General features: G+C 50.4%; 1 protein-coding gene across 2 annotated transcripts; it reads right to left on the reverse strand.

The window, feature by feature from the left end:
• Positions 1 to 236: 236 nt before the first annotated feature.
• On the reverse strand, positions 237 to 13,311 carry LOC106907428 (CREB-regulated transcription coactivator 2). 2 transcript variants are annotated; one of them, XM_014973121.2, is made up of 16 exons: positions 12,728 to 13,311; positions 11,394 to 11,495; positions 10,122 to 10,238; positions 9,800 to 9,861; positions 8,309 to 8,377; positions 7,770 to 7,873; positions 7,654 to 7,680; positions 6,037 to 6,116; positions 5,845 to 5,894; positions 5,511 to 5,770; positions 2,874 to 3,328; positions 2,576 to 2,767; positions 2,352 to 2,507; positions 2,103 to 2,174; positions 1,637 to 1,820; positions 237 to 1,567 (listed from the first exon to the last, which is right to left on the reverse strand). In XM_014973121.2, exons 1-16 carry the CDS (start codon positions 12,899 to 12,901, stop codon positions 1,377 to 1,379), a joined length of 2,295 nt encoding a protein of 764 aa, XP_014828607.2. In that variant the 5' UTR covers positions 12,902 to 13,311; the 3' UTR covers positions 237 to 1,376. The 2 variants fall into 2 exon arrangements, with proteins under 2 accessions (XP_014828607.2, XP_087870306.1); XM_088014180.1 differs by lacking the exon at positions 8,309 to 8,377 and having other exon boundaries at positions 12,728 to 13,310.
• Between the last annotated feature and the right edge of the window lie 74 nt (positions 13,312 to 13,385).

Genomic DNA, 13,385 nt, shown 5'->3' on the forward strand with positions numbered 1-13,385 from the left:
CCTCCAGAACCCCCAGCTTTGTTCCATAAACAGGAACATGGTGGATCAACTTCCTTTTTGTAGCTGAACGGTTCTGATAAATAACTAAAAGATCCAAATTAATCTGGACCCGGTTGGACTGGACCCTCCAAGCAGAACCTTGCGGCTCATCTTTCTGAAATATTACAGGGAAAATCTGATTTTCATGATTTTGTGGTGAAACAGCAAAACCAGGAATCGGACCGGGCCGTGTCGGATTCTTGGACAGAAGAACACGACTGCAGAGTTTATTAGACTCTCATATTAGAAACTTTGTACACATTTCAAATCTTAATAAAATACAAACTTATTTACATGTTACAGAAAAAATATGGCTGAAAAACGGACGCAGCAGCAGGCAGGGGGCGTGGCTAAGCGCTGTCCATCACAGTGAGTGGGCGGGGCTTAAGGGTTCATCCCACCAATCAGGAGACATCTTGACTTTGGGCAGAAATAAAAATATAAACATTTAAAATATTTTTACTTTTTTCCTTCAAAGTGCAAAAATCTATTTTTCATCTTTCTGTAAAAATCATTGAAGGGCTTTTCTGGTTCTGGTTGGACCCAGACCCAGATCAGAGAGGAGGGGCTATTGGAGGCAGCAGACCCGGTCCGGTTCCAACCCGTTCCAGTTCAGACACGGTCCGGTTCCAACCCGGTCTGGTTCCGACCCGTTCCAGTTCAGACACGGTCTGGTTCCGGAGGTGTTTGTTCTCCCGGGTCATGCAGCTTTGGACCTGCTGGGTTCTAGAGGACCACAGAGATTCTGATTACATGAACTGGGCTGATATTTTTCAGGACCAGATCCTCCTGAGTGAACTGGTTCTGATCCGGTCTTCCCGTCCCGGTGGACCGAGTGTTCTGGGCTTTTCTTTGGACTTTGGCGGCTTCCGTGGAACTGTGGTGCATTCAGGGTCTGCTTCAGAAAATCTGAACTCTGAGCTGATGTTTGACACGAAATGAACTGGAGTTCTGGGTCGAGTGGGTCCAGAACCACAGACATATGGACCGGGTGGTTCCGGTTCTGCTTCCTGGTTTTACCAGGTTCAGGATGTCCTCTGGAGTAACGAAGTAGGAAAGGTTCTGCAGGCGGACCAGATCGGGTCTGAAGTGGTTCTCTGAGTGACTCACTGACCCACTGTGCATCTGACAGAGCAGTACCGGTTCTGGTCCTGGTTCTGCTTCCGTGTAACAAAGATCCTCACAGCGCTGCTGGTTTTTTTTTTTTTTTGTTTTCTTACATTTCCTCTTCTGCATCTTGGGGCCAGATGGACCAGAACCAGAACCCAGAGAGTTTCCAGGTCTTCAGTCTAACCCTCCATGTGGAGGGATGAGTGTCTGGACCCGGTGCGGCCCGGTTATTTGAGGCGGTCGGAGCGGAAGGAGTCCTCCACGGCCGGGTCGGCCAGCATCAGCTCGCCCTCCAGCAGGTCCAGCGCCAGCGGGTCGATGCGCAGCGGCTCGTCCAGAGAGAAGGCGTCCATCTCGAAGCCGGGGACGTGGGACAGAGCGCTGGTGATCTCCTTGGACAGACCGGGGGGAGAGTCTCCTGCAGGGGGAGGGAATGGGTCAGAACCGAGTCAGAACAGCGTGAGGTTCTGGTGGTTCTGGCAGGTACCTGTGAGGATGATGTTGGGGACGTTCTGGCGGCCGTCTCCACCGCTGTAGTTCCGGTTCTGGTGGTTGAGCCGCTGCGGGTCGCCGGGCTGCTGCAGCTCCAGCGCCCCCTGGCTGTTGGACGGGAACTGGTTCTGACCCGGTCCGCTGTGGTTCAGGCCGTCAACCGGACTCTCAGCCGGGAACTGGAGCAGAGGGAGAAGACTGGTTAAGGAGGCAGCAGGGCTGGTGCTGCCCCCAGCTGGTGGAGGGCAGAACTGCAGCACATGGTGTGGAGAATAATAAAGCTTTCTCCTGGCAGAGTGGAGCATTTATTTATTTTAATAAGTTTAATCTGCATGTTCCTGGACTGAACCTGTGGTGAGCGGCAGCCTGCAGTGCTGGACGGAGGCTCGGCTAAGACATGCGGACGACTGAGGCCTGGCAGTGAGTTACATGAAGAAATTGATAGATAAATGAAGTGTCACCTGCTGGTGTGATTTTCCGGACAGCTGCAGGCTGAGGTACGGATCGTCCAGCAGCGAACTGAACAGTGCGTCCTGCAAGAAGCACATCAGGACGTCAGCAGCTAAACCAGGCTGCTCAACGTGGGGGCCGTGGCCCCCTGGGGGGCCGCCAGGGCGCGACACACGGACCGCAGAACGTTGGGCGAAGATGGGACTGTTTCTATGTGAGGTTCTGACCCGATTGGACACTACCCTGGTTCTGGTACTCACGTTGTAGAAGTCTGTGTTCAGGTTGATGTGCTGCTGCTCTGCCTGCTGGTTCTGGTCCGGTTTGGACCGGTACTGGGAGGACGTCTGGCTGCACGGGTCCAAAGCGCTCTCTGACTTGACGGGCGGGTTCTGCTGCGGTCTCATGGACCTCTGCAACTGTGTAGGAGCAGAACCGGGTCAGAACCGGGTCAGAACATCAAAATGGGGTGAGGATCCTGACATACCGGTCCAAACTGCTGCAGGTGCTGGTTCCGGAGGTTCTGCAGGTGCAGCTGCTGCTGATTGGTTCTGGGCTGCTGGAGGCGGAGCATCTGCTGGTTCTGACCCAGAGACGGGTTCTGCTGGCCCGGCTGGCTGAGCGGGTACGGAGGGAGGCGCTGGTCTGCCGGCAGCCAGCTGGTGTCCAACGGGACGCCCTGCGGGGACACAGGAAGTGACATCACGGGGTGGTGAGGGGAGCACTTCCTGTTGGAGGAACTTGATGTGCTTCCATCTCCACCCGGCTCCAGGAGGGCTGGTTACCTGGGAGATGGAGGACAGGGTGGGGGACATGGTGGGGGAGAACTGTTTGGGGTGGATCCTCCGTGACTCCCCCGCCATCGGCAGGATGAGCGGCGACAGCTGGGCCCGTCTCCGCGGCGACGTGCTGAGCGACGCCTGGCCCTGCCCAGCCAGCATCGCCGAGTAGGGGGAGGAGCCAGATCCGGCCACGCCCCCTCCGCCACCGTAGCCGCCGGACTGGAGGGAGGAGTTACTGAGGGACGAGTGCAGCGATTGGCTGCTGAGGGAGGACGGAAGGGAGGGGGAGGAGCTGAGCGACGACTGCAGAGACGGGTTGCTTAGCGACGAGTGGAGGGAGGCGGAGCTCAGAGAGTTGGAGAAGGAGTGGCTGCTGAGGGACGACTGGATGTTGGGGTTGCTTAGCGACGACTGCAGGTTGGGGTTACTGAGCGTGCTCTGTAGAGACGCCAGGAGACCTGAGGCAGCAGAACGACAGACAGGAAGTAGAAAAAAATCATTACAGGAAGTAGAAGACGGACTGAAAGCAATCTGTGTCCAGTGGCTGCAAAGCAAGCCCACATCATCACTCCTACACCTCCGTGCTTCATGCCGTCTGAGGCTTCCTGTGTGTCATGACCTCGAACTCTTTGTCTCTCAGAGATTGATGGACTGGTCTGGAGTTGACCTTTGACCCCTCCCAGCACGGATCAGAACCAGAACCGATTTCTAAATCGACAGAGACCTGAGCAGACAGCAGGTGGCGCTGCAGACACGCTGCAGCTCGTCTCAGCTCCACATCTGACCTTTAACCTCCCACCGACTGCGCTCTGAACATTTGCGATGGTAATCAGAGGCACTTCCTGTCTGAAACTGATCCAGGTGCAGTCTGCTGCTGCAGCTTCCTGCCTGCGGCTCCTGCAGCCACCAAAACACGCCGACGTTTTCCGACTGCAGAGGAAGAATGAACCCGCCGCCTCTGAACCCGGGGGTTAAATTTAGAGCGCAGCTCGCCGATGGTGTCCAGAACAAGTCACAGGTCCGGAGATCAACACGTCCAGAAATACAACCTGCAGGAACGTTTTCCCAGAGATCAGGGTCACTCAGACCCAAGCAGACTGAATGCATGGTGGTGGCAGCATCATGGCTTCTGCAGACCACATCTCGTTTTCCAGAACTCCATCCGGCTTCACTGAAACCACGGTGGCGCGACACCTCCAGAACGCACAGTCAAGCCCAGAATTATTCATACACCTGACTGGTTTTCTTTATTTATTAGTATTTTTCACATTTGTTTACGTACTTAATGTGTATGAATAGAGATATTCCTCTATTTGACCTTTGACCAGTTCTTTTGTCTTTAGTCTTGAATATTCTCCATTTCTTCTGTCCTGCTAAAGTCTCAAACCATGTATCAGCTTTTCCATAATGTAGATTCCTTCCATCATTCCATTGTTGTTGCCCAGGGGGCGCCACCTTTCCCCATTTCCTCCCAAAAGCTTAGATATTAACATTGTACCTATATTTCACTCTTACTTTCATGCCGTTACAGTTGCAGAGCTGTAGCACCATGCTACTCATATCCCAGAATCTTTGTGCACATTTTTCCAAAACTGACCAATTCCAGGACAGTTCCAAACATGTGAGAATGATCAGCCTTCACTGATCCACAGATCCTCCAACACCCCGTATTTATGCTTTATAACTATTCTGGACTTTAGCCGGGATGAAAAATTGTGTTGGATTTTTCCATGTGAACTCCCTCATATCCGCCCGTTTTCCACACATCCAACCAATCTTCATCTGTAATCGCCATGCCAAGCTCTGATTCCCACTTTTATATAATTAGTTGAATGTTTCCTCATCATCAGTTTGATACAGTAGAAATTATTTTAATTTTTGCTTCCCTGAATGAATTTATCACCATTCGAATCCTGATTTCTGTCCTCACCTGACAGTTTTTAGTGGTTTAGTGGAAGCTGCATGTTTAGCAAAAGCTCCTGATCATTTCTAAGGTGCAAACGTTGCAGAGAAGCTTGGGGTAATTAGCAATACCCTAAGCTAATATCTTAAAGTATTTACCATTAGCTTATGCTAAGTTTTTATGCGTTTAGCAATCGCTTTCTCCAATATCCTTTAATGTTTACTGGTAGGAAATTAATGTATTAAACACATTAATTTCTTGTGTGTTTAATGTTTTAGCGTTAGCTTCTGCTCATGTTATGCATCTGGTAGTTTAGCAGTAGCTTACACAATTTTTTTAAGTATTTGTAGCTTCTGCTTATTTTTGTTATTCTAGAACTAAAAGGGGAATAAAAGTAAAACTGTGGCTCTTTAACGGAGCCATAACAAACGTCCAGGCCCGGTTCTGCAGAGAATCTGCTCAGGGTTCAGGTTTCTTCAATTTATTCAGGTTGAAATTCAGAAACAATAAAATTCCACTTGTGTAAGAATATTTTCCCTCCTCTGTGCTGAGATTCGTCCAAACGCTTCGGTGTTTCAAACCTTCAGGGAAATCATGGTTTGATTTAGAGACGTTTTTATATAAAACCAGAAAAATATGTTTATAACATTTGTAGACAACAGAGCTGCAGTGTTTTGTGTCCAGAAGACATTAGAAGGAAGTTAAAGGTTCTGATTCCTGACCCGGCAGGTTCTGACCTGGTGCTGGCTGGTGGTAGCTGCCGTTTCCTCCGGCGGTGTTGATCCCCATCTGGGTGAGGGTGGAGGCCAGGTTTCCAGTGCTGCTGCCCCCGCTCAGAGCAGAGGATGCTGGGTAACCGGGCTCGTCCTGGTCCAGCGGCGTGGGCAGCGGCGACGGGAAGTGGAGGCTGGACAGGTCGGGCAGCGAGCCGCCGGTGTTGGGGACCTGAGGGACGCCTTGGACCGGCGTGGACGGCTGTTCTGGGGACGTGAAGATGCTAGGACGAGTGAGAAGACGGTCAGAACCGGGACTGGACCTCTGGAGGAACTATGGATCAGAACCAAGACTTACTTGATGCCTGGAACCTCACAGGACTTGGGTCGAGACGACGGCAGAGACAGCTGGTCGGAAAACAGAGACGCTCAGAGACGCAGAAGAAGAAAAGAAGAAAAAAAAAACAGCAGAACCTTGTGCTTCATCCAGAACCACAAGGTTCTGCTTAGGTCCAGCCGGGTCCAACTTGAGAGGAGAACTGAACTGTACCTTCTTGGCGTCCCAGGCTTTGAGCAGTTTGTCTTCGTCCAAAACATTTTCCTCAATGGGAGGAACCGGATAGGGGAACACTGCAGGATGGAGGACAGAACCATCAGAACCAGCAGCAGAACCATCAGAACCAGTAGTAGAACCTCTTAACACACAGCGTTCTGACACACTGGATCAGAACTTGATCAGAACCTGAGGAAGTTTCCTGTGGATCCCAGCCAATTGTAAGAGTTTGTGTCCCACTGCTAGATCACTTCCTGGTTTCTGTCCAATCAGAGGGCAGAGAGACACCACCCTCCTGTCCTCCCAGTACATCTGGTTCTGCAGAAACTGGACCTGGATGGAGTGACTCCATAGACATACTATAAGAGTAGACCCCTGATTGGCCGCTCCGGCGCAGGAAACACGGCGGCCATCTTGGAGCGGTATACCCTCCTACTTTGCTCAACCAAAACAGCAGAAGATGCCTCAGCACTGAGGGATATTGTTGTTCTGGTCGATGGATTATTGATGTGAGGGCTCCACAGACAACATTTCACAAGTAAGATGGACATATTATTGTGTATATATTGTGATTAGAATATTACTTTACTGTATTTATGTCCACCGGCGAGATACCAGCTAATATTAGCTACAGTGCTAATATTAGCTACAGTGCTTGGTGTAATACGGGTTCAGCCCCGCTATGAAGGCTGACTGAGATTCTGTTAATCTAAAGGAATTAATTATTCTCTAACATTGACTTAGATTATCTGACACAAGGGCCTATATTAGAAATGAAACAATATAACACATATTATAAAACTTATATTATGTGTTATAACATTCACCAGCAAAGTTTACACAGGTGGTAAAGACTATTATTTATATTCTTTCACTCTGTCAAAGTAAGATACATCCTAAATCTTCAGCTTTTGTTTTGAAAGTTTCCTAAAGACACGATGTGAGGAAGAAGAGGGAGAAATCTATAAAGAGAGACGGATTCACTGCAGGATGGATCTCACCGGATTTTGGACTCAATCAGCTGCTGAATCTCTGGAGCTGGAAAACATATATATATATATATATATATATAAAATTCTCTATTAATCATTATTTTTTGTGCCATTATTAATCCTTATTTATTAGTGTTTGTATAGTTATATAAATATATATTGATATTACTAAATAATTTATTAAATAAACTATGAACGGCTGTGTGCTTTGTAATATGCTCTTCATTCATCGATATCAGAATATTCCATTCCTATTCTATTGTTATAGCCACTAAGCATATTTAAATATGATGAACTATGTATTAAAAACATACTTAAAAAATACAATTGTTTATAAATGTAGCTTTGATAGATGTTTGAATATGGTTTACAGTAACAAAAAGTGTGTTATGATCGATTAAATCCGCTGATACGTCATTGTGCTGCTAAACACATAACGCTGAGTGGAGTGGTGGACCGCTCCAAGATGGCCGCCCTAAATCTCGTCAGCTCCAATAGGCGAGAGCGGTCCATGAGGGTCTATGCTTATATTATGTCTATGGAGTGACTATGCCAGGAGGTTCTGACCCGAGAACTAGAACTATGGGAGCATCACTGCGAGTTTCCAGCAGCTCCGACTCACTTCTCCTGTTCTCTGTGTCGCTCGGCCCTGCAGAGAGAGAGAGAGAGAGGCTTCAGACTGAGGGGCGGCGCATCCAACCAGCATCCATCCAACCAGCATCCATCCATGGTGCTCACCACTGCGTCCGGCTCCCTGGGGGGTCAGGGCGGGTCCTGCCATGCTGAAGTCTCCCATTGGGGGGTTCATGACGCTGGTGTGGAGGGCGGAGTCAGAATTGGTCCTGGAGGGGGGGAAACACAGATTCAGGAAGAGAGAAGAAGAAGATGTTCAAAGGGCTGAAAGCAGCTGGAGACGCTGCATCACTGCGACCCAAAGACTGCAACAAACCTGCAGCAGCTGCAGCAACAAACCTGCAGCAGCTGCAGCAACAAACCTGCAGCAGCTGCAGCAACAAACCTGCAGCAGCTGCAGCAACAAACCTGCAGCAGCTGCAGCAACAAACCTGCAGCAGCTGCAGCAACAAACCTGCAGCAGCTGCAGCAACAAACCTGCAGCAGCTGCAGCAACAAACCTGCAGCTGGATGTGAGTGGATGTACAGATCTAGTGTGGAGCTCAGACAGCAGAGAGATGGACGGATGAAACAGACAGGAACAGGAAACAGAAACGTCTCACACTGTCAGGAAGAGGAGGAAGAGGAGGAAGAGGAGGATTCACCTGTTGAGCGCTGTGGTGGGAAGACGGAACAACTGGCTTTTATCTCCAGGGAAGTTTCCAGACCAGTTCCTTTCAGTGATCGACAACAAGACAAAGTTATTTTCCTCCAGCGACCGGGGAGAGAGAGAGAAAAAGAGAGAGCGGAAGAGAAAGAGGGAGAGGCTGCAGGGCGACGAGGAAGAGGAACGCAAGCCAAGAAAGGAGGAAGAGAGAGGCAGCGAGGGGGCGGGGCCGAGATCTGGTCATCAGGTTTTAGTAGGACAAACTGGGAGAACAGCATCCAACGTCCATTATGTAAAGTCGCAATAACGTGATAAGTGAGTTTGTCACGTGGGATCTGGATGAATCTATCAAAGCTTTTTACTCATTAAAATCACATTTTTTCCTGATAATTTTATAACTTTATTCTGGAAATAAAAAACGTCAGTTGCCTTCATTCTGACAGTTTTATGTGAGAATTAAGACGCTTTTGTGTTTTCCTAATCTTCCCCGTCCTTCTGCTCTTCGTGGCGCTCCACAGGGCGGTGTGTTTGGACCGCTTCTATTGCCGCCCGCCAGCAGAACCGGCTGCAGACCATCTGAAACCCAACGGGAGAGGCCGTGAAACGGAACGGAGCGAAGGGAAGCGGCTCGGAGTTAAAACGACTGAAACTGCAGGAACAGATTAACGAAGCCACAGAAAAACCACAGAAGAAGCAGCAGCGGCCCAGACCCGCTTCCTGTTAGTGCTTCAGCTGTTAATGAAACAGAGGGATCCACTTTGTGTGACCCACAGCAACCAGAACCAGAACCAGCAACGGCAGGACAGTGATCTTTGCTTTGGTTCTGACCCAGACGTTCCCCGGATCAGCTGATCTCCAGGATTTCTGGATCTTGGCCGGGATCCTGAGTGGTTCTGGTTCTGACCCAAACCAGTATTCAGTCGCAGGAAAACCCCAAAGATCCATCAGAGGCTGCAGCTCCATCTGAGCTCGATGCGTCACCTAAAGGTCACCAAAAGGTCACGCATCCTGACAGGAGTCAGGAATCTTTTCAGGTCCAGATCTCAGCACCACTCTACTGGTTCTGGTTCTGGATCGACCCAGGCAAAGTCCAAACCAAAGCCCTGAGAGATCGTGGAGATCAGCTCGTAGGCCGACGGCTCCATCGGGGCGGAGCAGCTGAACCTCAGCCAGGCGTCCAGAGCCGTCCCTGAGCCGACAGCTGGTTCAGACGGATTATTTCCTTAGCATGTGAGCTACATGCTACATGCTACATGCTACACGGCAACATGCGGGACATCGTCCCCTGAGGACAGACTGCGTCTCCTCTCCTCCTGCCGTCTGCCTGATGAGCCTCTGCTGCTCCGCTGAACCACCTGGGGTCACGCTGGGGTCACAGTGGGGCTTTGGAGAGGCGGGAACACACAGGGGGCTCGGAAAGAGACAAACAGGCGTCCCAGAGGACAGACACATCTCCATGGAGATGGAGGGGGGGAGCATCAGACTACACCTTCTCCAGCTGGCGTCGGGGGGCGGGGACAGGTAGGCGGTGCTGTACAGAGAGTTTTCCACCTGGGGAAGCGGCAGGTTAAGGAGCAACAACACAGTCAGGCTCTTTCACAATAAAAGCACCACTATTCAAACTGCTCTTCTTCTCCTTCTGAATTAAAGTCACATTTCTAGAGCCTAACCCGTCACAGTGTGACAGGTTAGGGTTCTGTCATTTCATTAGCTCTGCAGAGTTCAGACCGAGGCTGTGTCGCCTAGCAACAGCCGGGGCCAGACCGCAGCAGAACCTCTAGGTCAGCAGGAACAGCGGTTCTGAAGGATACTTGGCGGTTCCGATACGGTCGGACCGGCGAGACGAAGCGGCGGTCCCTCTGGACCCGCTCCACCAGGCCGTGGTGGCGGGTGGAGCGGCTGGACTCCAGGCCGGACTGGAACGAGCCCTGAGTGGAGGAACAGCAGAAGAAGAGACGTTCACCGCTGGGCTCAGACATCACATTCTGAGACTTTTATGGCCACAGCTGAAAATATTCCATCAAGACGGAAACACTGAAACACAATTCAGCCGCAATGAAGGAGGATTCCAGGTCAACAGGAACACAACACTTTACTGGAGTCATACTGGGGAGGACACTGGAGACTGGAGGCTAACGCTAACAGAGGACTGGTGGAGGCTAACAGAGGACTGGTGGTGGCTAACAGAGGACTGGTGGAGGCTAACAGAGGACTGGTGGTGGCTAACAGAGGACTGGTGGAGGCTAACAGAGGACTGGTGGAGGCTAACAGAGGACTGGTGGAGGCTAACAGAGGACTGGTGGAGGCTAACAGAGGACTGGTGGAGGCTAACAGAGGACTGGTGGAGGCTAACAGAGGACTGGTGGAGGCTAACAGAGGACTGGTGGAGGCTAACAGAGGACTGGTGGAGGCTAACAGAGGACTGGTGGAGGCTAACAGAGGACTGGTGGAGGCTAACAGAGGACTGGTGGAGGCTAACAGAGGACTGGTGGAGGCTAACAGAGGACTGGTGGAGGCTAACAGAGGACTGGTGGTGGCTAACAGAGGACTGGTGGTGGCTAACAGAGGACTGGTGGTGGCTAACAGAGGACTGGTGGTGGCTAACAGAGGACTGGTGGTGGCTAACAGAGGACTGGTGGTGGCTAACAGAGGACTGGTGGAGGTTAACGCTAACAGAAGACTGGTGGAGGTTAACGCTAACAGAGGACTGGTGGTGGCTAACAGAGGACTGGTGGAGGCTAACAGAGGACTGGTGGAGGCTAACAGAGGACTGGTGGAGGCTAACAGAGGACTGGTGGAGGCTAACAGAGGACTGGTGGAGGCTAACAGAGGACTGGTGGTGGCTAACAGAGGACTGGTGGTGGCTAACAGAGGACTGGTGGTGGCTAACAGAGGACTGGTGGTGGCTAACAGAGGACTGGTGGTGGCTAACAGAGGACTGGTGGTGGCTAACAGAGGACTGGTGGTGGCTAACAGAGGACTGGTGGAGGTTAACGCTAACAGAAGACTGGTGGAGGTTAACGCTAACAGAGGACCGGTGGAGGCTAATGCTAAATCTTGTCCAGCTCAAGTTAGCGGCTCACCTGGAAGTCCTGCGGGTTGCGGCCGATCTGGTTGACGTTGGGTAAGGAACCACCGTAGTACGGCCCCTGGTTCCTGGCCAGGCGTAACTTCTGGGCCTGCAGCTGCCGGGACAACCACAGGTTCTGGTCAAAATCATCATCATCATCAGACTGCATGTCTAAATATCTGAGTTTATTCAGCATGAATGAACTCGGTCTCATGACCTATGTTGTCACAACAACTCCGTCAGGCAGGCCCGATCCGGCTGGTACTGGACGGTTTGAACAGAGCCAAACAGAACCCAGCAGAACTACATCCGGTTTGGACCGGCCTATTGGGCTGCAGCAGACTGAGGCTTCTGAACGATTCTGGAGGTCCATCAGCACCAGCTGGACCCGACCTTCAGCTGCCGAGAACCTGGGTTCATTCTGCCGACTCCAGAACCAGAATCAAACAGCTGCACAGGCAGATCTCTGGCCCGGTTTCAGGACCAAAGTTCTCCAGAAGTTTCTGCAGATGAAACAGGTTCAGGTTTGTTTTTCTGCAGGAACTGAGCTGAGAAAAAGTTTTCACCCATGAAGATTTTTCTGTTCATGTTTAATCAACAGAATCAATCCATAAAGTCGCTTTTAAAAAACTAATTTATTAATACGAATCTCCAAACCAGTCTTCGTCTGTGGGAAGAAGTATAATCCTGAAAGCTCTGCCGAGATGATCCAGCCCAGATCATGATACCACCTCTACCAGCAGAGCCTGGAGATGAAAACACCGGTCTGGACACGAACAGGAACTGAGTGGAGGAGCAGCCAAAGTCCAAAGAAAAGCCAAACTGCCGATGAAGAATTTAACGTGTAGCTGGATGCTTCAGGTCAACAAATCTGAACCCAGGATGGGATGAAAACGGACTGTTAACAGGTCTAAAAACAGTTGGAGTCTGTTCAAAACCACCGCAAACATTGAAAAACACAACAAACCGGAACAGAGCAGAGGCTCCCCGGCTCCAGCAGCCGGACAGCTCTCAGTTTTTCACCCGGGTTAGGACGCCTCATTCCCGGCTCCAGCAGCCGGACAGCTCCCAGCAGTGCAGTGGTAAACAGTTAGCATCGCTGCTAACAGAAGCTAGCCCCGCTAACGACGGAAACGAAGAAAACCGAAGCGCTTCCGACTCTAAACGAGACAGAAGCTTCTCGCGTTATCCCTGAAAACATATTTTTCTTTCTAAAGTAACCGAACCCAAACAAAAATATCCAGTCGGCTCAGCAGAGCCAGCGGATCTGGTGCCTCTCGAAGACCCGGACAGGCCTTTCTTCCTCCGGAGAGCTCCCTCCTCCTACCTCCTCCGTCTCGCACTCACCCTGGTCGAAGTGATGTCCATCATAACCTCCTGGAAGGCGGCCGTCTCCTCGGCCTGCCTCTGGGTGTGCAGGGCGATCTTCTCGCTGAACTTTCGGGGGTTGGAGGCCCCGGACCCGGAGCCCGTGGCGGGTCCTGGTCCGGGTCCTGGTCCGCCTGAACCCGTCGCAGACATCTTCTCCGAGCGGACCGGACGACCTGACGTAGTGGAATGATTTCAATCAGAGAGGGTCGGAAAAGGAAGAGGTCTCACTTTGAGGATTATTCCCAGGACCAGAATCCTCAGACTAAAATCAGCAAACAGCTTCTTTTTTGGCCATCTTGATTTTAGGACCTTCCGATTAGAATTTATTAAACTGTGAAGATTTAGTAAATCTTAGGTTTTAACTTTTTAAACTAAAGCTCAAATATTCTCTAATGTTTAAGTTATTACATTGTTAGGGTTCAAATGTGATGATTTTCAGGTAGCGTTGTATTTTTTACTTTGTGGTTAAACTTTGGCAGATTTGTGTCTGTAGATTAATTTATTGTTCTTTTTTCCAAGACTTATACAGTTTATATATTATTCTCAGCTGTGTTTTTTTTTCTTTGCAGCAAAACGATGTCATTTTTATTTACATTGCTATATATATCTAACACAGGGGTGTCCAAAGTCGGTC

The sequence above is a fragment of the Poecilia mexicana genome, unplaced genomic scaffold, assembly GCF_051168715.1.
Source record: "Poecilia mexicana isolate PSO_F unplaced genomic scaffold, ASM5116871v1 scaffold_16, whole genome shotgun sequence".
Classification (NCBI taxonomy): Eukaryota; Metazoa; Chordata; class Actinopteri; order Cyprinodontiformes; family Poeciliidae; genus Poecilia; species Poecilia mexicana.

Excerpts from the sequence above, each read along its gene's own strand:
- LOC106907428 (XM_014973121.2), bottom strand. The coding sequence starts at position 12,901 with ATGTCTGCGACGGGTTCAGGCGGACCAGGACCCGGACCAGGACCCGCC. Across the intron at positions 11,496-12,727 it reads TGGACATCACTTCGACCAGG|CTGCAGGCCCAGAAGTTACG; the intron begins GTGAGTGCGAGA and ends TTGTCCCGGCAG. Across the intron at positions 9,862-10,121 it reads GACCGTATCGGAACCGCCAA|GTGGAAAACTCTCTGTACAG; the intron begins GTATCCTTCAGA and ends CCGCTTCCCCAG.